Below are 21,992 nucleotides of genomic sequence, written 5' to 3' on the forward strand. Positions count from 1 at the left end.
ACTTTGTGAATGTCAGTATTGGAACTTTGCGACAATTTATACCAATTTTATGTTATTGATGGTAAATGGTAGATTGCTATACTTAATCTTAAAGATTTGACCATCTTCACAATACATCATTGATCGATTTTTATCGTCAAATGCAGAAATTGTTTCGTTTGTCCTGCCTGTCATCATAAATAACAAAAAGATTGACTTTATTTATATTTTTGGATTTATTTACTTAATCTATTACCACGTTTTAGACAATGCACTGAAAAAAATATTGTCGGGAAGTCAAAGGTTTCATGTCTTTAAAATACGAATGCAAATTTTGCTTAGCATAGAAGACGCATTTCTCTAATATAAAGTTTTTATTTCCTTGTCCAAAAGTCGATAAACTTTTCAATGAAGTCGTGTTGTCCTTATAATTAAGTGATTTCACCTGACTTTAAAAATTCAGAAAAATTCTTTAAATGTAATGAAATTGTCTTTAAATTTGTTATGTTTTTGCATCTGACTTCAACGCAAAAAAGCCTTCAAATATAGGACGTGTTTTTCAACACTTTATTTTAAAGACGTTTTTACTTGAAACATAGCATAATTTCTACTGGAAGTCGAATTTGAATTTGGAAAAATGAATTTGTCTTTAACTCGTTTTTAAAGGACTTTGATGGAATATGAAGAAAAAAACTGAAAAAACGAAAAATTAAAATTTGCTTCCTAGAAACAAGTACACAAAACTCAAATTTAAAAGAGAATTGTGTCTTAAAAGTATCCTTACTTGTATTCTCCTCTTCTTTGGCTCGGAATCAATACCAAAATGTTTAAAGTAAAGACAAAATCTTTGGAACCGGCCATGCTTTTTTTCAGTGTGGTTAGCGCAGATGCTTGCACTGTCTAAATCTTGAAATAAACCATCTGAGTTCTCCATGCATACTTGGAATCCGCCATTAAAATTTCTTGGCAATGAAGGTCTTAGAGGGCGCTTCCATTCCCTAACGAAGTTTAATCGGGAGATCGGTCTACATGGAGGCAATATTGAAACATTCACCGTTATATACCAAATTTGGCACGGCCCACTATGGGCCAAATGACCGAAATCTCACGCATAAAATCAATTTTTGAACTTAAGAAAATTAAACATTTGGTGCTACGACAAAGTTGACAACACATTTCCCAAAAAAAAAAATCTCAAATCGTAAAACAACGGCCCGTTTGTCCGTTTCAGACATACGAAGTTTCAACTCTTTGTTATTGTTTTTTTCCTAAATTCATAGTTTAGCAAAGTGCTTTAGAGATTTTGCTGGTAAAAAAGGTTTTAAAGTTATAAACCTAATTTAAAATGTTAAATTTATGTCACGGTATGTACTTTTAGTAAAAACTAACAAAGATTGTAAATGTTGTTTGGATATTTAAGAAAAATGTGTGATAAAAAGCATATTTTTTCTTTGCTAAATTTAATGTATGTCCCATGTTGTCTGTAGTAGAACTTACTAACTTGGAACGGATTGGTAGAGTTCTATACAGACGGCCATGGAGGACAATTTTGGAAATGCTTTTCCAGTTTTTTTACTGGGAAGTTCTATTACCTTCTTCCCAAGGAATTCTTTCATCTTTATTATACCCTAAACCACATAGTGGTAAGGGTATAACAACTTTGATCTACCAAAATATGTGTCTACAAGAAATATTGATTTTAGATCCCATAAAATATAGACCGATCGACTAGGAAACACCTCCTGAGCCGATCTAGGTCTTGGTGTCCGGCCGTCTGTCCTTGTACTTGTTGTTCGCAGTATTCCGGTCACAATTATTAACCGATTTTTGGTACAGAGGACAGACGCTATTGAAATTTAAGTATAGCTCCCATGCAGAGAATGAAGCCGATCCACTTTTGTAAGCGGAAGGTGACACTAAATGTTTGCATCCAGCGGCTGTTTGACGGCTAAGCTGATATAAAATTGTCTATTCGGCGGCACATAATTATCCATTATAAAATCAATTTGAAGTTTGATTTAAAATGTTATACATTCTTAAAGAAGCCGTATTTTAAAGAAGGTGCAACTTGGGCTCGGAATAAATACCAACATCTATAAGGGAAAGTCAATGTCTTGGGATCCAAGTAGGCATTATTTCATCCTATCTTTGAAACCACATAAGATGGTCTCGCGAAGACAATGAAAAACAACGTTTGTGTATCCTTAAACTGATAGACATCCTTAACTGTCAATTTCACTTTTGCTGGTTTTTGGTTAATTAATATCACAGTTCATATTTTAATTTTCACGAATATTTCTTTATTAACTGAATCAAGTCGGATCAAAATTCGCCATCAATTGCTGAAAATATTGTTTTCGTTCATAAGGCAAAGCGAACAGTTTAATTACTGTGGGAAACAGAAGGATGGTATCCTAGCTTATCGGCAACATATTTAACAGAGTGTTCCTTTCCATGATGATCCTTCCAGCTGTATTCTCCATGAACTTCAATGTGTCCGTGATCGTCTTTACCATCAGCACCTACAACCTTGCCTTCCTCTTGATGTTTGGTGTGGTCGCTAGTTTCCCATCTGGAATATATAAAGCAAAGTTATTTGAGTTCACGTGAGAATTGGATTTAAATATCCTGAACTATATACAAAATAAAAACTTACTCAAATGAATAGCCATCATGATCAACCTTGGAATCTTGTTTCAAAATTTCAACATGATCATCGGCCGCAGCCAAAGCTAGGACACAAAGAGCAGCAAGGACAATGACGAATTTCATTTTGCTAAATTGTTTGTTGTTCCAGAAGAAGTTCTCAACTTTATGGATACTCTTGAAGTCAGTATCAAGCTTTTTTATACCTAACAGACTGTCATTTGTAATCACATTAAGATTGAAAGAACCCGTTTTATTGCAATTGCTTTAAATACTTTAGATATTTAGACAATATAACAATTTTAATAATAATTACAAGATGTGTGAGCTTAAAACAAATTTTATATACATACTTAGCTGCGCGTTCCTGATTTTTTAAATCTTTGTTATTAAATATATCATTTGCTTCGAAGTCATTACGAACATTTTGCGTTAAATAAGTTAACAATAACATATTCTTCACAGAATATTTCGAAGGGTAAGAATAATACCCAAGGATTTAAGGTTATTTTCGTTAGTTCACATAGTTACGAATTTCAATTTATTGGTGGGATTGATCACGGCGAACACAATATTTTCTTTCAGCTGAGCAGAATCGGCACTTATTTATCTCAACAAAGAGAGAGTTTCCTCATGAAAGTTTCTCATGTATTGTGTATTTAAATTTCTCCGATCGATATTTGGTAAAATGTTGATACATATATTAATAAAATTTGATAAAATGTTATAAAAAGAGGAAGTCCAAAATTAAACTGACGGTCTAAATTTCATTTTATAGGTCAGTAACGACAAAATAAAAGGATTTAAATAAAATAATTGCAAATTTTTGTTAACTCATTTTTAAAGGGTGATTCTTTTGAGGTTAGGATTTTCATGCATTAGTATTTGACAGATCACGTGGGATTTCAGACATGGTGTCAAAGAGAAAGATGCTCAGTATGCTTTGACATTTCATCATGAATAGCCGAACGATCTGCCACAACGTCGAATTTTCAGTGAATGGGCCCTAGAAAAGTTGGCAGAAAATCCGCTTTTTTATCGACAAATTTTGTTCAGCGATGAGGCTCATTTCTGGTTGAATGGCTACGTAAATAAGCAAAATTGCCGCATTTGGAGTGAAGAGCAACCAGAAGCCGTTCAAGAACTGCCCATGCATCCCGAAAAATGCACTGTTTGGTGTGGTTTGTACGCTGGTGGAATCATTGGACCGTATTTTTTCAAAGATGCTGTTGGACGCAACGTTACGGTGAATGGCGATCGCTATCGTTCGATGCTAACAAACTTTTTGTTGCCAAAAATGGAAGAACTGAACTTGGTTGACATGTGGTTTCAACAAGATGGCGCTACATGCCACACAGCTCGCGATTCTATGGCCATTTTGAGGGAAAACTTCGGAGAACAATTCATCTCAAGAAATGGACCGGTAAGTTGGCCACCAAGATCATGCGATTTGACGCCTTTAGACTATTTTTTGTGGGGCTACGTCAAGTCTAAAGTCTACAGAAATAAGCCAGCAACTATTCCAGCTTTGGAAGACAACATTTCCGAAGAAATTCGGGCTATTCCGGCCGAAATGCTCGAAAAAGTTGCCCAAAATTGGACTTTCCGAATGGACCACCTAAGACGCAGCCGCGGTCAACATTTAAATGAAATTATCTTCAAAAAGTAAATGTCATGGACCAATCTAACGTTTCAAGTAAAGAACCGATGAGATTTTGCAAATTTTATGCGTTTTTTTTTAAAAAAAAGTTATCAAGCTCTTAACAAATCACCCTTTATTATAATACAGCTTTTTTATTAAAATACAGTTTTATCTACAATTCCAAAAATAACGGGTAGGTCGTAGTTGTTCGACTTTAAACAGGTGACCTCATATGGCAACAGAGAGCGGTAATGGGTTAATGGCACAAAAAATGAAGTACGAACAAATCGGATTTTTTTTAAAGGATATGCCTATACAGACATGCAGGTGTAAAATGGTCTGTTTTAACCACAGCCACAACAAAATTTAAAAGATTTTATTAATATTTTTACAAATAGTCGGGGAGAGGGTGGTTCCTCCACACCAAATTTTTTCAAATTATGTACTTTATCTAATTATACAATTATTTTTCGAGCTTTATGGACAGATATAGATTAAGGAACATGGTTAATAGAGCCATTGAAAAGAAAGAGGAAATTTCCCAAATGTTTTCTCCATAAGGAGTTAGCATAAAGGGCCCAAAATTGAGTTATCTCTCCCAGCCAGATCTATACTAAAGGCTGTGGAAAGGTTCATTCGCCCGAACCGAAACATGTACAGTCCAGGCGTGTATAGATTGGTATCTGGCGTTTTCTTTTCAATGGCTCTATTAACCATGTTCCTTAATCTATATCTGTCCATAAAGCTCGAAAAATAATTGTATAATTAGATATAATGCATTTGGACGTCAATTGCCTGTTTCATTATCATATATAATTATGTACTTTATCCAAATCTCCTGTGGATATCAAGCGAGGTTTGCCAAGGGGAAATATCCCTACCCTTAAAGTTTCGGGAGCGGGGAAGATGCCTTTCGTGAACATATGCCGCAAAATGAAGCACCTTCTATGTTGCTATCAATTTCATGAAATTTACAATATTCTTAGATGTTGAAGTTTAGATTTTGATATATTCCTCAACTTTCCCTGAAAGAGTCGTGTAAAAGTGAGGTGCTCCCCGACCCCGACCCCGACCCCCGACCAAATATCCATACATAAACTACACGGACGAAAAAGACTGTTTTTCATATGTTTGGGTATAAACATTATATGTTTGGAACTCAAATTTTTAAACACAATATTTTTGAGTGCAAACATATAATGTTCATAAACTAGCATAATATGTTTGGAACATATATGTTAATATGTTAGAACATATTATGTTTGGGACATAAAATGTTTGTAAATATAATATGCTTGGATGCAAACATATATTAATTTAGAAATAGCCCATAAACATATATGTATTTACAAAGAGAGACAAAGTGTATGCTGGAAGTAAAATAATGAAAGTAACCAATTGGCGCATTACAAATATATATACACAAAGAAAATTTCATTAAATATAGGAAAAATACTATGTGTGAATATAAACAAGTATAAATTTACATATTATGAGTAAAAATATATATGTTGTGATATAAGACTTCGCCAAAAATTGTATATGCTTAAGTAAAATATTAAAATGAGTATTCGGAGAGAAAATTCATTCGGAACCAAGATAAAATATATTTGAAAAAAGAGCATGAGTTTTGTTTATCATTTTGGCATTACGGGCACAATTTTTTTGTTTCGTCAAAACAAATCGGAACGTAGGACGAGTAAGTCAAAATATTCAAATAAAGGTAATTAAAGGAATCTTCATAAAAACTAAGGAAAAGGCACTTACACTGAACAAAAAACATGTCCGGTTCCAAAGATTGTGTCTCCACTTTAACAATTTTGATATTGATTCCGAACCAAAGAAGCGGAGAATACAAGTAAGGATGCTTTTAAGACACAATTCTCTTTTAAATGGGGTTTTGTGCACTTGACTCTACGAAGCACATTTCAATTTTTCGCTTTTTCAGCTTTTTTTCATATGCTATAAAATGTCCGTTAAAAACAAGACTTCCAGTAGAAATTATGCTATGTTTCAAGTAAAAAATGTCTTTAAAATAAAGTATTGAAAAACATATCCTATTTTTGAATGATTTTTGCCTTGTAGTCAAGATACAAAAATGCAACAAATTTAAAGACAGTTTCATTAATTTTAAAGAATTTTTCTGAATTATTAAAGTCAAGTTGACCTTAGCCCAAAATTTGTTCGTTCATGTTATGATACCCATTTTTAGGTCAAATCACTTAATTATAACGACAACACGACTTTATTGAAAGTATCGACCTTTGAAAATCTATAAAAACAAAGATTAGTTCCTCTTTATTAATGAGTAGTCCAAGAGGAGTTGACGGATTTTTTCGAAAATAAAAGCGGGCATTGAGTTCGAGTTTTGCCGCTAAAATTATTTCTCATTTTAGCGGCAAAACCAGAATAACATTACAACTTTTTCCGGTAAATTGTATTATAACATGGTGGGCAAAGATCCAAAGCAACAATTGAATAAGTTTATTTTCTTTAAAAGAAATTATTAAAGAAAAGTAAAAGGGTAAACATGGTCATTTTAACGTGATAATGCCAATTTATACCGGCCTTAAGAATTAAATTAAGTACAAAATTATTCGTTAATAAAAATTCATATTTATTAGTATTTCTAAATTAATTGTGTTACATGCTAGCAAACAATTGTTCACACCAAAATAAATTTATGTGCTGATTTAAAATTACTGTTTAGAATTTAAATATAATGTGCTTTTGAATGGTTATCGTTAACCTTAGGATTCGATGGAAAAATATTTATATATACTCGACTTCACGTTCTTCTTTGTAAGAGTTTTTGAATTTCTTCGAAAATTTTAAACTTGTATACAAAAACCTTTATTTGTTACACAATTTTTATTGTTGCAATAAAAAAATAATATTTGATTTGAACTCAGTCCATTTCGTTTATACCAAGCACTTTTCTTTTCTGACTTTAAGTCTTTTATAAAACACACTTTACAATTTCATAGTAGAAATTAAATATAATAGTATGTAATGCTGAACACCTTTTCAGGAACTTCCGAACGTATCTGGAATATATGTTAAAAAAATATATTAAAAAAAAATAAAAAAATGGTGTTGGTCGAAGCAGGGATCGAACCCAGGTCCCCTGTCACGCAAGGCGGACGCCCAACCACTGCTCCACGCTGCCAACAAATGTATGTTTAACAATGTTGTGTTGTTAAACAATGTTATGTTTGCATCGGCTCGTGGGCGCCGCAAGCTATGCTATATAAATATAACTTATAACTATAATCATCTCTTGATAACCATAACAGCTACGTAGGCCAGTGGTTAGAGTGCTGGCTTACAAACTGTGTGGTCCGCAGTTCGAATCCCCGCCCGGCAAAAGGTAATATTAAAAAAAAATAAAATATAATAATTTCTTCTAAAATGTTTGTATTACAGAAAAAGGTGCTAAAAACTCGTGGAATGAGAAAAATGTGAGCGAATATACAATTGGGCAGAAAAAAAAATTTGAGCACAATCTTCTTTGGGAGAAAATTCTTCTAAGCATATAATATTTTTGGGTTCCAAATGTTTCCAAACATATTATATGTTCACATAAGAACATATAGTTTTTTGGAAGACAATATTATTGAATTTGGATGGAAAAATAAAAAATGTTTGGAAATTAGACTACCCAAACATATTATATTGTTTAGACCAATATGCTTTCAAACATATTATATATTGGAAGAAATCAAACATATAAATGTTTGGGCAATATCAAAAAATTTATATGCTTGAAGCAAAATATGTTTGGGAGTATATGTTACAGAAGCGAAAACTTGTATGATTTTTTTTTATTTTAATTTTACCTTTTGCCGGAGGGGGATTCGAACAGCGGACCACACAGTTTGTAAGGATCAAAGAAGTAGCTGATCAATTGCCCAAGGGAAAATAAAATGTTAATTTTGTAATAACAAGCAACAACCACCAACTTAATTCAATATCGCTCCCTGTTAAATAGCGCTCCAAGCTACTAAACACATATATGTTTATGGGCTATTTCTAAATTAATATATGTTTCCATCCAAGCATATTATATTTACAAACATTTTATGTCCCAAACATAATATGTTCTAACATATTAACATATATGTCCCAAACATGTTATGCTAGTTTATGAACATTATATGCTTGCACTCAAAAATATTGTGTTTAAAAATTTTTGTTCCAAACATATAATGTTTATAGCCAAACATATGAAAAACAGTCTTTTTCATCCGTGTAGTGTTGCAATCTGCCAACTTGTAAAGCTTCACATTTTTGAGGTTATACATACTCAGAACGTTTTGACATACGAACGCGACTTGTGTTGTTTACGATTATTTTTTACAACCTTCGACGTGGATTAACAGTGCATCGATTAACTTAATTCAATTTTTTAATGATGAAGTTCCGTCAGGGACCAGTGTTATGGTGAATGATATGGTGAATTCAACCGAGGCCGTAGTTCACTCCAAGACGAATTTCGTGAAGGTCGTCCAAAATCAATTGTTGTGTGCCAACTGATACTGCAAGATCGTTATGTGACCTAGCGTGCGATTGAGACAACCTTAGTGGGACCAGCATACACTCAATATTATATGAAAATTTGACCGTCAAAAAAATTTACTCGTTTTTGATCCCACACAACTTGTCAATCTCTAATCCAGAGGCTCGTTTTGGATTACTTGAAATAAATGCTTCAAATATACGATCGCCGTGCTTCGAAATAAGTCAATGGCGCACTGAAAAAAAAGCATGCCCGATTCCAAAGATTTTGTCTTTACTTTAAAAATGTTGGTATTGATTCCGAGCCAAAGAGGCGGAGAAAACAAGTAAGGATACTTTTAAGATACAACTCGCTTTTAAATTTGGGTTTTGCGTACTTGCTTCTAGGAAGCAAATTTAAATTTTTTAAATTTCTTCATATGATATCAAAGTCCTTTAAAAACGAGTTAACGACAACTTTATTTTCCAAATTAAGACTCGACTTCCAATAGAAATTATGCTATGTTTCAAGTAAAAAACGTCATTAAAATAAAGCCTTCAAAAAAACATGTCCTATATTTGAACGATGTTTTGCTTTGTAGTCAAGATGCAAAAAGACAACAAATTTAAAGACAATTTCATTAAATTTGAAGAATTTTTCTGAATTATTAAAGTCAAGTTGACCTTAGCCCAAACATTCTTTCTTTCATGTTATGATACCCATTTTTAAGTCAAATCACTTAATTATAAGGACAATACGACTTCATTGAAAAGTTTATCGACTTTTGGACAAGAAAAACAAACTTTATATTAGAGAAATGTGTCTTCTATGCTAAGCAAAATTTGCATTCGTATTTTAAAGATTTGAAATCTTTGTCCTCACGACAATATTCTTTTCAGTGCATCGTGGCAGGTGATGATTGGTGGATTTATTCATATGAGCCCGAAAGTAAACAGCACTGTGTGGGTGTCGCGCTCGAAGCACTTCCAAGCAAATGATCGCCTGTTTTTTCGAAAAGAAACTGAACCAAATCTTAAATTTTTAAAGCACGGACGAAAACGTTTAGAATCTAAGATACGTGGATTTGGGGGTTGAAATTAGATCCAGATATTTAAAATTAAAAGAAAAATGTATGTACGATATATATTAAGTATACATCCCGTCAAAATTTTTCTATTTAAGTGGTCTAAAGGCCATCAGCCAACTAAAGACGATTTAATAAAATAAAATTGGGAGGGCTTCATTAGTGCTATAAAACATGGACTAATAGAAACTATATAGATAATAGGTTGGCTGATAAGTCCCCGGTCTAACAAAGAAAAACACATTTTTTTTTGTCAAAATTCGTTTTTATTATTCAACATAGATCCCTTCAAGAGCGATACAACGATTATAACGACCTTCCAATTTTTTGATACCATTTTGGTAGTACTCCTTCGGTTTTGCCTCAAAATAAGCCTTAGTTTCGGCGATTACCTCTTCATTGCAGCCAAATTTTTTCCCTGCGAGCATCCTTTTGAGGTCTGAGAACAAGAAAAAGTCGCTGGGGCAAGATCTGGAGAATACGGTGGGTGGAGAAGCAATTGGAAGCCCAATTCATGAATTTTTGCCATCGTTCTCAATGACTTGTGGCACGGTGCGTTGTCTTGGTGGAACAACACTTTTTTCTTCTTCATATGGGGCCGTTTTGCCGCAATTTCGACCTTCAAACGCTCCAATAACGCCATATAATAGTCACTGTTGATGGTTTTTCCCTTCTCAAGATAATTGATAAAAATTATTCCATGCGCATCCCAAAAAACAGAGGCCATTACTTTGCCAGCGGACTTTTGAGTCTTTCCACGCTTCGGAGACGGTTCACCGGTCGCTGTCCACTCAGCCGACTGTCGACTGGACTCAGGAGTGTAGTGATGGAGCCATGTTTCATCCATTGTCACATATCGACGGAAAAAAATCGGGTGTATTACGAGTTAACAGCTGCAAACACCGCTCAGAATCATCAACACGTTGTTGTTTTTGGTCAAATGTGAGCTCGCGCGGCACCCATTTTGCACTGAGCTTCCGCATATCGAAATATTAATGAATGATATGACCAACACGTTCCTTTGATATCTTTAAGGCCTCTGCTATCTCGATCAACTTCATTTTACGGTCATTCAAAATCATTTTGTGGATTTTTTTGATGTTTTCGTCGATAACCACCTCTTTTGGGCGTCCACTGCGTTCACCATCCACCGTGCTCATTTCACCACGCTTGAATTTTGCATACCAATCAATTGTTGTAGATTTCCCTGGGGCAGAGTCCGGAAACTCATTATCAAGCCAAGTTTTTGCTTCCACCGTAGTTTTCCCCTTCAGAAAACAGTATTTTATCAAAACACGAAATTCCTTTTTTTCCATTTTTTCACAACAACAAAACTTGCTTCACAAAAGACGCTCTATCTCACAAACTAATTGACTTACAGACGTCAAATTATGACACGAATCATTCGAAGGTTGGTACTATATAAAAATAATATACATTTAATACTAGCGACGCCATCTATGTGTCAGACCGGGGACTTATCAGCCAACCTGTTATAAGCCTTTCAGACTTCTGCATATTTCAGCTTTCACCAAAAATGATTCAACTTGCAAAGGCAAGATCCCTTTTTGGATCATTGGGATCTAATTTTACAATAGTGTCTAGATTGCTTAAGATAACATTTTCCAGGTCCACCAGTAATCTAAAGCTATATGCTCCTAAAATTCGCTTACGCCATACACAAACTTCAGGACACTCACACAAGAGGTGTTAAACCTTATATTATGTTGGGGTTAATTGATTACCCATATGGTATTTTTCTTCAGCGCATTTCTTACTGTTGGAATATAATTAAAAGTTCTTACTACTCAGCAAGAATTCAGTACATGTCAACAATTTATGCACTAACTAGTAAGAACTTTTATTTATATTCCAACAGTAAGAAATGCGCTGATGAAAAATACGATGTGGGTCATCAAATGACCCCAACATAATATAAGGGTTAATTGATTCCTTTTCCTCCATATCATGACAGCTCATGCAGTAGTCAGTATATTTCACGCCAATAGTTTTTGAAAACTCGCCTATCAGGCAGCGACCTGTTATAGCAGACATCGATCTGACGTCTTGAGAACATTATAATAGCTAGTATGCGGTTGAAGTTTGAATGGACCACATTGAGCTTGCAGATGTCTGGCTATCTGCTATCAGCATACCAACAGATTTTAGTTCTCCTGGAATATGTAAGGTAGTTCTTAGTCTTGCTAACTCATCCGCTTCGCAGTTCCCTTGTATTTTGCTGTGACCAGCAGCGTTGCCAATTTAGCTATTTTCCCGCTTGATTTGGCTTTTTTTGAAGTCGTTTAGCGGGGAAAAAATGCATTTAGCTTTTAGATTTTTTCTGGCTTTTTTTCATGACCCTTTTATCTATTTTTGGCTTTTTTATTTTTGTCATGTTTCTATCGAAATATGGGTAAAACGGCGCTTTTATCTTAGCCTTGCTGCCAGAATAAGGTTTTCCACATATTCCAAAGGTCAATTGAAACAATAATAATGGTTCCAGCCATTATGCGGGCATTTTTGCAGCAAATACACCTTGTTGTAAAGTTTTTATACCCTTCACCACTACTGTGGTACAGGGTATAATAAGTTTGTGCATTTGTATGTAACGCCAAGAAGGACAAGTCTGAGACCAATCGTTTAGTATACCGATCGTCTTAGAATTAAATTCTGAGTCGATTTGGCGATGTCCGTCTGTCTGTCTGTTGGTGTATTTTTGTGTGCAAAGTACAGCTCACAGTTTTAGTCCGATTGTCCTAAAATTTGGTACAGGGTCCTGTTTCGGCTCAAAGACGATCCCTATTGATTTTGGAAAAAATCGGTTCAGATTTAGATATAGCTGCCATATATATTTTCACCGATCTGGTCATAATTGGCGTGTATATCAACCGATTGTTCAAAAGCCGTTTTGTCCTTATAGTTAAGTGATTCAAGTTAAAAATGGGTATTTACTGGGAAATGTAAACGAAGGACTTCCAGAGCTAGTATGACTTGTATATTGTTACAGTCTCACATGAGTAGAATTTAAATGAATACAATTAAAATAATATACATTTTAAGTGAAATGAAGCCTTTAAGTTTGTTAATTTTCAATCAAAAATGTGAATTTGATACAAATCAATTTAGCTTTTTTTCTAGCAATTTTTAGCTATTTTTTTCGGCAAATCTAGCGGTTTTTGGTGAAACAATTCTGGCAACACTGGTGACCAGGCACCCATATTCGGTGAATATTGTACTGCTCAGGTATCTTATTGAGAGATTTGCGGCAGTCGATAGCCGTTTTCGAATTAAGGAGTCCAAAAAATTTATTACAGGTTGACTGTCTTAGTATATACTAACTTTGTCATTCCGTTCATATGTTATTGGCCTCAGACCTCATAGGTTAGGTTAGATTAGGTGACAGCCCGATGTATCAGGCTCACTTAGACTATTCAGTCCATTGTGATACCACATTGGTGAACTTCACTCTTATCACTGAGTGCTGCCCGATTCCATGTTAAGCTCAATGACAAGGGACCTCCTTTTTATAGCCGAATCCGAACGGCGTTCCACATTGCAAGGAAACCACATAGATAAGTTTTGAAACCCTCAGAAATGTAACCAGCATTACTGAGGTGGGATAATCCACCGCTGAAAAACTTTTTGGAGTTCGGTCGAAGCACGAATCGAACCCACAACCTTGTATATGCAAGGCGGGCATGCTAACCATGGCACTACGGTGGATCCCTCAGACCCCATAAAGTGTATATATTCTGGGTCGTGGTGAAATTTTGAGTCGATCTAGCAATGTTTATCCGTCCGTTGAAATCAAGCTAACTTCCGAACGAAACAACCTATCGACTTGAAAATTGGCACAAGTAACAGTTCTTGATGTTGGTCGAACGGTATTGCAAATTGGTCCATATCGGCCCATAATTACTTATAGATCCCGTATAAACCGATCCCCAGATTTGACTTCCAGAGCTTATTGGAAGAGCTCATTTCATCCGACAAGGTTGAAATTTGGTGTATGCTCCCTAACAACCTTGGAAAACTTGGTCCATATCGGTCCATAATTATAAATAGAACCATAAAACCCGATCCCCAGATTTGACCACCAGAGTCTCTGGGAAGAGCAAATTTCATCCGATCCGTGTGAAACTTAATACACTGAAAAAACAGTGAACCCTTTTCCATTGCAAAATGAACTAAACTGTAGTAATATTGACCATGATTTAGCCCTTAAGATTTTTTTCAACTTGTCTAGTTTATAATTTTCTTAAATTTTAGTTCATCTATGACATTGTAGTTTAGTTCATTTTTACAACACCATAAGATTTATATACCCCTACCAAGTTAAAAAGTCAGTTTTATTTTGGTTTACTTGCTTATTTTGTGGGAAACCCGATAATAAAAATTGGTTAACAGGCTCTTTAAAATGTCGATGACTAAACTATTCTTAAATCAATCATTCCACAGTACACAGAAATTAAATAATTAAAGGAACAACAAACCGTTTTACTATTATGAAAATGTTCATACATTAAAATTAAACTTTCTTTAAGCAAAAGTACTTTATTATAAATACTTATGATGAAAGTTCTTAATACAATGTTTTTTGTGAATAAAAATGATGACCACGTGGAACAGAGAGTAGTTCATTTGAACTCGCTGTTTGGACATTTTGACTTATCCTTTTTTTATTCATCGTAGGTAATTTTTTCACATATCTTGCTGAAAAAATGGAAAAAATAATGAAAATTGTTAAAAATTAACACCATGTAATGAATAATTTTTAATTCTTCATTTTAGCTTGTAACTTACCATATTTGGGGCATTTTATCAAATGGTGTAAGGAATTCAACTTTTCTTTGGAAAACGTATCTCATAAAATTTGTACCTGAAACAATTAGAGAAATAATGAAGTATTCTAAATAAACTCATAAAACTGTGTTGTTATCGACGTGAAAGATATAATAAAATAAATATTCTAGTTGAAAGAAAGCCAAAGTTTTAATATAAAACTTACCAATTCTCTATTAAATTGTACGCTGAGGGGAAATATAAAAAGTTGTCCAATATATTTGGGTTACTCTGAAATTAAATATTTATTTTTTACATTAAATAAAATTATTAAATAGGTTTTCAAAAAATCTAATGAAAAAAATAATAATATGCATAAAAAACCAAATATTCTTGTTAAAAGAAAGTTAAAGAATCCTTACCAATTCACTATTAAATTACAGGCAAAGGAGTACTAAAAATTCGTCCAAATTTTTAAGGGGTTAATCTAAAATTAAATATTTGTTTCTACATTAAAAATATTACATTGGTTTCCAAAAAATTTGATTAAAGAAATACTAACATAAGGTATTAAAACCTGTAATTTTGATGATAAAAAGGTCATAAAAACGTAAATATTCTAGTTGAAAGAAAGCCAATTTTTAAAAGAAAACTTACCAATTCTCTATTTTTTAAATTTGTTCGAATCCATCTGGATTTGCTCTGAAATAAAATATTGTTTTTACAACAAAGAAAAACATTAAACTGGTTTCCAAAAAAATTAATTAACAAATTATAATATACATAAAAAAATATTCTTTTTAAAAGAAAGTCATATTAAAAAAATACTTACCAATTTATGAATAAACTGTACGCTGAGATATAACAAAAATTTTCCAAATTCATCTGGAATTGAATATTAATTTTTTACATAGAATAATAAAAATTTCAATACACTTTCAATTTCAACATATTTTCCTAAATATTCTTAATAACTTTTTTCTAAACTACCGATAAAATATTAATAACTTTCATTTAAAAGGTTTAATAAACAAACACCAATATATGTCTCAAAAATCCAAAATATTCCATGCCTTTATATTCCCTTGTTGCATACCTACTTAAAAGATGCAACAGCCCACGCCAACGCCAACTATACAACTGAAGCATGCCAAACAAAACCAAGCAAAGCCAAAACATTGCTACAACAACAAAAACACATGTGCCTTTATTGAAAACAACACCTCATCCAGCCAAATAAACCATCCGCGAATAAGAAACACACACACACAAACCACTAAATGAACAAAAATAAAAACAACCCCACGCTCATGTATACACAACAAAACTCAAGTAACATCATCTTTACATTAATCACATTCCACTATGCCAATAAAGATCTCTGTACTATGCATTAGTTCATCGCATCTGCTGACAATTTACTCTAAGAATAATATTCGTAAAGACACACCAGTTTATGAACGATGAAACGTTTAACTTAAAATTTGCAAAATTTTCATGAAATGTTATCTACCATTTTTGACGAAAATGTCTATAAATTTAATTACATGTGAACTAAAAATATTTCATTGGGTAATTTTTTACCAACAATTATTAACTATAGGAATTGTCAGTAAGAAATTGCTATCCACTTTCAAGTTCATTTTTCGTAAAAAAATATTTTCTCATACAAAAAAATCTTATAGTAAATTGCACTTATTATTTAGAAAATACTTTACATTTCACAAGTAGTTTTATAGCATAACAAACGAATTTTTAACTACCAGTTAAGAAATTTTTTAAGGAAATTTCCATCGTATATTGTAGGCCATGAACTAAACGATTGCTACTTAAAATTTGTAAAATTTCCTTTCGAGTAGTTAATTTTCGTTGAAGATACGAAAAATGAACTAAAATTCTGGAAAATTCTTGTAATAAATTATTGTAAAAATCTTCTTAAATTTACGAGACACTTTTTTTTCTGTGTAGACGATGTTATTATATGTCCTCTAATGACCATGAAAAAATTAGTCCACATCGGTTCATGTATGTATATAAAGTCCCCATATAAACCAATCCCCCGATTTGAAATCCCGAGCTTCTTCGATTCAGTTGAAATTTTGTTTGTGTCTTCTAACAACCACGCAAAAATTGGTCCATACTTATATACAGGCCCCATATAAACGATCCCCAGATTCGCCTTCCGGAGCCACATGAAAGAACAAATTTCATCTGACCCGGTTGAAATTTTGCACTGTAATTACCATGCAAAAATTGGTTCATATCGGTTCATAATTATTTATAGACTGCTCTATATAAAACGATAAAGATCTGAAAAGGCTTATATGGTATTTAAATTTTCTTTTTTATCTAAGATAGACTTCATATGGACTAACTTGCAATTTAGATATCGGTGTGAAGAATGTTTTAGATACCTTACCAACGATAACTGTTACCGCAACCCAAAAATAATTCGGTTGTGGTTGGCAGTCTTTAGTAGAACTTTGTACGTATTCCATGGTGGCGGGTAAATAAGATTTAGCTGACCGAAACTTCGGCCGTAAATACTTATTTATGATCGACCTTCGAATCTTGTTTTATTTGAAAATTTTCAGTCGAGAATTTGAATTTTGAGGGGCCTTAATCCACCCTAGTGAAATCTCTTGGCTCCAATACTGGAGGGTATTAAGAATGCGGATCCGATGGATATTTAGGCCCCCCTTTTCTGCCTTACCTTGTTTAACCAAAGCTAGCGTTGTCCCAAAGTCCCATTACCAGAATCAGTTTGGGAAAGTCCAATAATATCCCTAACCTTGAATCCTTCCAAGCAAAAAGTTTTCTCAAGGTTTTAAAGTTATAAACTGTTAACATTGTCCCATAATAAATATCAAAAGCCAAAAACTTTAAAATTTAGGTGCTTTCATTGCACGTTGATTTTTTTTTTTTTTTTGTTTTGACTAGAAACTTTAGAAACATGAACAGTTGCATTAGGGTATTAATGCTCGATGTGAGGCAATTGAGGAATATGTTCACCAGTTGGTTGGAAGCCATGTTCATCAGCAACATAGTTTACAGTATAAACTTTACCATCGACATGATCCTTCCAGCTGAAAGTACCATGGACAACAATGGCTGGGTGTTCAGAGCCAGCATCCTTGACTTTGCCTTCTTCATGGCGAGATGTTCCATCACTGGTCTCAGCACTGTAAGGTGGTTTTATCGTAAAACAACTATCCCCAAATGTTTCCTTAACGAAAAACTTACGTGAAATGATAACCCTCTGGATCGACATCAGATTCAAGTTTCACAATTTCAGCATGTTCTTCATGGGCAGGAGCAGCCAAGGCTACAGCAAAGAGAGCAGCAAAAACAATGAAGAATTTCATTTTTTCCCCAAATTCAAATTTTCGATGGTATCTCAAAGAATGTTTTAAACTTTGTGAATGTCAGTAATGGCAATTTGCGACAATTTATACCAATTTTATGTTATTGATGGTAAATGGTAGATTGCTATACTTAATCTTAAAGATTTGATCATCTTAACAATACATCATCGATTGATTTTTATCGTTAAATGCAGAACTTGTTTCGTTTGTCCTGCCTGTCATCATAAATAACAAAAAGATTCTTTTGTGCATTAAGTAAGCCTATTGCTGTGATGACTTGATTTATATTTTTGGATTTAGTTACTTAATCTATTATCACGTTCTAGACAATGGTTAGCGCAGATACTTCCATCGTCTAAATCTTGAAATAAACCAACCGAGTTCTCCATGCATCAATACTTGAAATCCGCCTTTAAAATTTCTTGGCAATGAAGGTCTTAGAGGGCGCTTCCATTCCTTAACGAAGTTTAATCGGGAGATCGGTCTATATGGAGGCTATATTGAAGCATTCGCCGTTATAAACCAAATTTGGTACGGCCCACTATGGGCCAAGTGACCGAAATCTTACCCATAAAATCAATTTTCGAACTTGAGAAAATTAAACATTTGGTGCTACGAAAAATTTGACAACACATTACCAAAAAAATCCCAAATCGTAAAACAATATGGCAACCCGTTTGGCCGTTTCTTTGTTATTGATTTTTTCCTAAATTCATAGTTTAGCAAGGTGCTTTAGAGATTTTGCTGGTAAAAAAAGTTTTTAAAGTTATAAACTTAATTTAAAATGTAAAATTTAAGTCAAGGTATGTACTAGTTGTGTTCCTTTACGTACTACTAGTTACTACTTTTACTAGTTTTTACTAGAAACCGTTCCTCAACCCCAAAAAGTAGTAAAAGTAGTAAACAATTTTAAGAGAACAATGTCAAAATGCATGTCTCTTTTAAAATTTTTTTACTACAAGTTACTCGACAAATTCTTTCGAGTAAAAGTTGTAGATATGTCATGACAAAAATAATTATTTGTTTTTAAATTTTCAAACTAAAGTAGTTCCAAATAGCTTTTTTTGGAAATAATTCTGTAACTTTTTAATGGATTAAGATATCATCATAATTTTTTCTTTGTGCCAAAGCTGAAATGTTTTTCTCTATATATAGAGGTTTGTAGGTCCCTAGTGGATTCACGGGCTGGTCTATAGACGTTGGAAGTTGGACACCTCGGATGTATGAAATTTAGTGTTACTTGGCAAACGCGCAATTATGCACCGATTTTCATGATTTTTGCTTTGCTGGATAGAACTTATAAACTGCCATAAAAAGATTGTGTATGTGTGCGAATATATCTAATATTTGCGAGATAGGGCCTTACAATTTATTTTTTTTGCAAAATTTGAACAAAGTGGGGTCTGTATTTTGAGTCTAGAAGGACTACATTCCTTATAAAATTCTACGTATTCTGGAGGAAAATTTTGTGCACCTTTGTGCTCTAGATTTAAGGTGTAGACTCCACAATTTGGAATTTCGAAACAATGCCGAACCAATACCACTTGTTTCGAAAAAAAGTACCAAAACATTGACCGACCAAATTCGGCACACCCTTTAATGGACCAAAAGTACCTCTACGTTTTGAATTTCATGCAAATCGGATAAAAGTTTTAATGTCTATGTCATGAAGACCCCAATTGGGGGGTCGGTTCATATGGAAGCAAAATCGAAACTTAGGCCGAAGTAGTTCCATCTTCAAAATTGACCTGCATGTAGAAGAAAAACGTGACTGGTAAAATTTCAGCACTATAGGTTCATTATTGAAGGAAGTAGCCTGATTACAACAGACAGCCAGACAGAGAGACATCGTCTTATAATTTCTCCCTGATCAAGACTATATATACTTTCTATAGTCAGAATTCGTTATTTGTATATGTTACAAACGGAATGAAAAACCCCACCTTATAAGATACTGATAATATGCGCTATTACTCTACTTTATGGCCCAGAAGCCAGAGTTTTACTTTGATTAAAAATTTTGCAAAAGGAGTACTTTTTATAACAAAGTAAAAACCATAGCTTCTTTCTATCGTAATAAGGATTTCGAAGTTTCCTGCAAAAAATCTGTCATTTGTCAAAAAAATTTCGATATAAAAGTATTTAATTTACCTACATGTTTTGAAAATATTTATTCAAATCACAATGCTTCTTTTGTTTTTTATTTGACATTTTTACAATTTTTACTATATTTTCGTTCCTGTACATTTAACAAATATAGAAATCTGAAAGGATTTTCAATATTACTCTCTTTTACTACTTTTTACTACGAGTAAAGTAAAGGAACACACCTACTATTAGTAAAAATTAACAAATATTGTAAATGTTGTTTGGTTATTTAAGAAAAATGTATGACAAAAAGCATATTTTTTCTTTGCTAAATTTAATGTATGTCCCATGTTGTCTGTAGTAGAACTTACTAACTTGGAACGGATTGGTACAGTTGTCTGCTAATAAATGCTAATACCCATTATAATTATGGTGTTACAATCGAAAAGCAGAAATGATCAAATATTGGATAGAAAACAACAACTCAATGCTGTAATAATAATGCAAAAACATTAAAAATGAGAAGTCTTCTATGACGACTTAAAGAAAAAAGTAGCATAATTAAAAACAAGTATATACGACCGTAAGATCGGCCAGGCCGAATCTTATGTACCCTCCACCATAAATTAAATCCACAATCGAATTACTTGGGTTGCGGTAACACTTGTCGATGGCAAGGCATCTTAAAACTTCTTAACACCGTCTTCTAAATTGTAAGTTCCACACGGGCTATAATTAAACAAAAAAAGCCGAATAAAAAATGTTCTATAGAAATAATATTTTGACAAAATTTTCTTAGCAATAAGATTTTGACAACATTTTCTATAGAAATAAAATTTTGACAAAATTTTCTATAAAAATACAATTTTGATAAAATTTTTTACAGAAATAAAATTTTGCCAACATTTTCTATAGAAATTAATTTTTGACAAAATTTTCTATGGGAATAAAATTTTTACAAAATTTTCTATAGAAATAAAATTTTGCCAAAATTTTCTATAGAAATAAAATTTTGACAAAATTTTCTATGGGAATACAATTTTTACAAATTTTTCTATAGAAATAAAATTTTGACAAAATTTTATATTTAGGAAATTATTGTAATTTTATTTTATTATGATATATTGCTATTACTCAATTATGTATGGAACAAAATATCGGCCACATGGGCGCCGCGACCTCGGTGGCACACCTTCATCCGATGGTCCAAATTTTCGATGACGCTGAGGCATTATGGAGGTTCTATGCCGTTAATGTGCCAAATTATCTCATCATTTAGCTCTTGAATTGTTGCTGGCTTATCAACGTACACCTTTTCTTTCAAATAACCCCAAAGAAAAAAGTCCAACGGTGTCAAATCACAAGATATTGGCGGCCAATTGACATCGCCATTACGTGAGATAACACGGTCATTGAATTTGTTGCGCAAAAGAGCCATTGTTTCGTTAGCTGTGTGGCAAGTGGCACCGTCCTGCTGAACCCACATATCGTCCACATCTATATCTTCCAATTCGGGCCATAAAAAGTTCGTTATCATCTCACGATAGCGAACACCATTCACAGTAACTGTAAATTGTTTTTCTATAGACAATTTTTTCAAATTTTTCTTTCTATAGAAAATTTTGTCAAAATTTTATTTCTAGAGACAATTTTGTCAAAATTTTATGTCTATAGAAAATTTTGTAAATTGTTTTTCTACACCCAGAAAAAAGTGCCTTCGAAACTAAAGGAAAAAATTTTCATCAATATAGTTTATCCATTTTATTTCCATTAAGGTAAATTTTTGTGAAAAATAATAAAATTTACTCGTTTCAGTAAAAAATCCTAAACTGTAAGCAGTTAGGAATAGTTCATTAACTAGAATAAGGCATGGAATTTTACTCATCCTATTTTCTTCGCTGGGTATAA

At 33.1% G+C, this 21,992-nt stretch overlaps 2 protein-coding genes and 1 long non-coding RNA gene across 4 annotated transcripts in view; 1 reads left to right on the top strand and 2 right to left on the bottom strand.

The window, feature by feature from the left end:
- LOC142221838 (uncharacterized) overlaps positions 1-21,992 on the top strand; it is a 236,209-nt gene that overhangs the window by 127,384 nt on the left and 86,833 nt on the right. The gene's annotated exons all lie outside the window — the stretch shown is intronic.
- Positions 2,257-2,770, bottom strand: LOC142242243 (larval cuticle protein 9-like). Its single transcript, XM_075313977.1, has 2 exons — positions 2,636-2,770; positions 2,257-2,551 (listed from the first exon to the last, which is right to left on the bottom strand). The coding sequence occupies exons 1-2, from the start codon at positions 2,749-2,751 to the stop codon at positions 2,362-2,364; spliced, it is 306 nt and encodes a 101-aa protein (XP_075170092.1). The 5' UTR covers positions 2,752-2,770; the 3' UTR covers positions 2,257-2,361.
- LOC142219862 (larval cuticle protein 65Ab1-like) lies at positions 17,606-17,996 on the bottom strand. Its single transcript, XM_075288635.1, has 2 exons — positions 17,875-17,996; positions 17,606-17,813 (listed from the first exon to the last, which is right to left on the bottom strand). The coding sequence occupies exons 1-2, from the start codon at positions 17,994-17,996 to the stop codon at positions 17,606-17,608; spliced, it is 330 nt and encodes a 109-aa protein (XP_075144750.1).

This window comes from Haematobia irritans, chromosome 1 (genome assembly GCF_050003625.1).
Source record: "Haematobia irritans isolate KBUSLIRL chromosome 1, ASM5000362v1, whole genome shotgun sequence".
Classification (NCBI taxonomy): Eukaryota; Metazoa; Arthropoda; class Insecta; order Diptera; family Muscidae; genus Haematobia; species Haematobia irritans.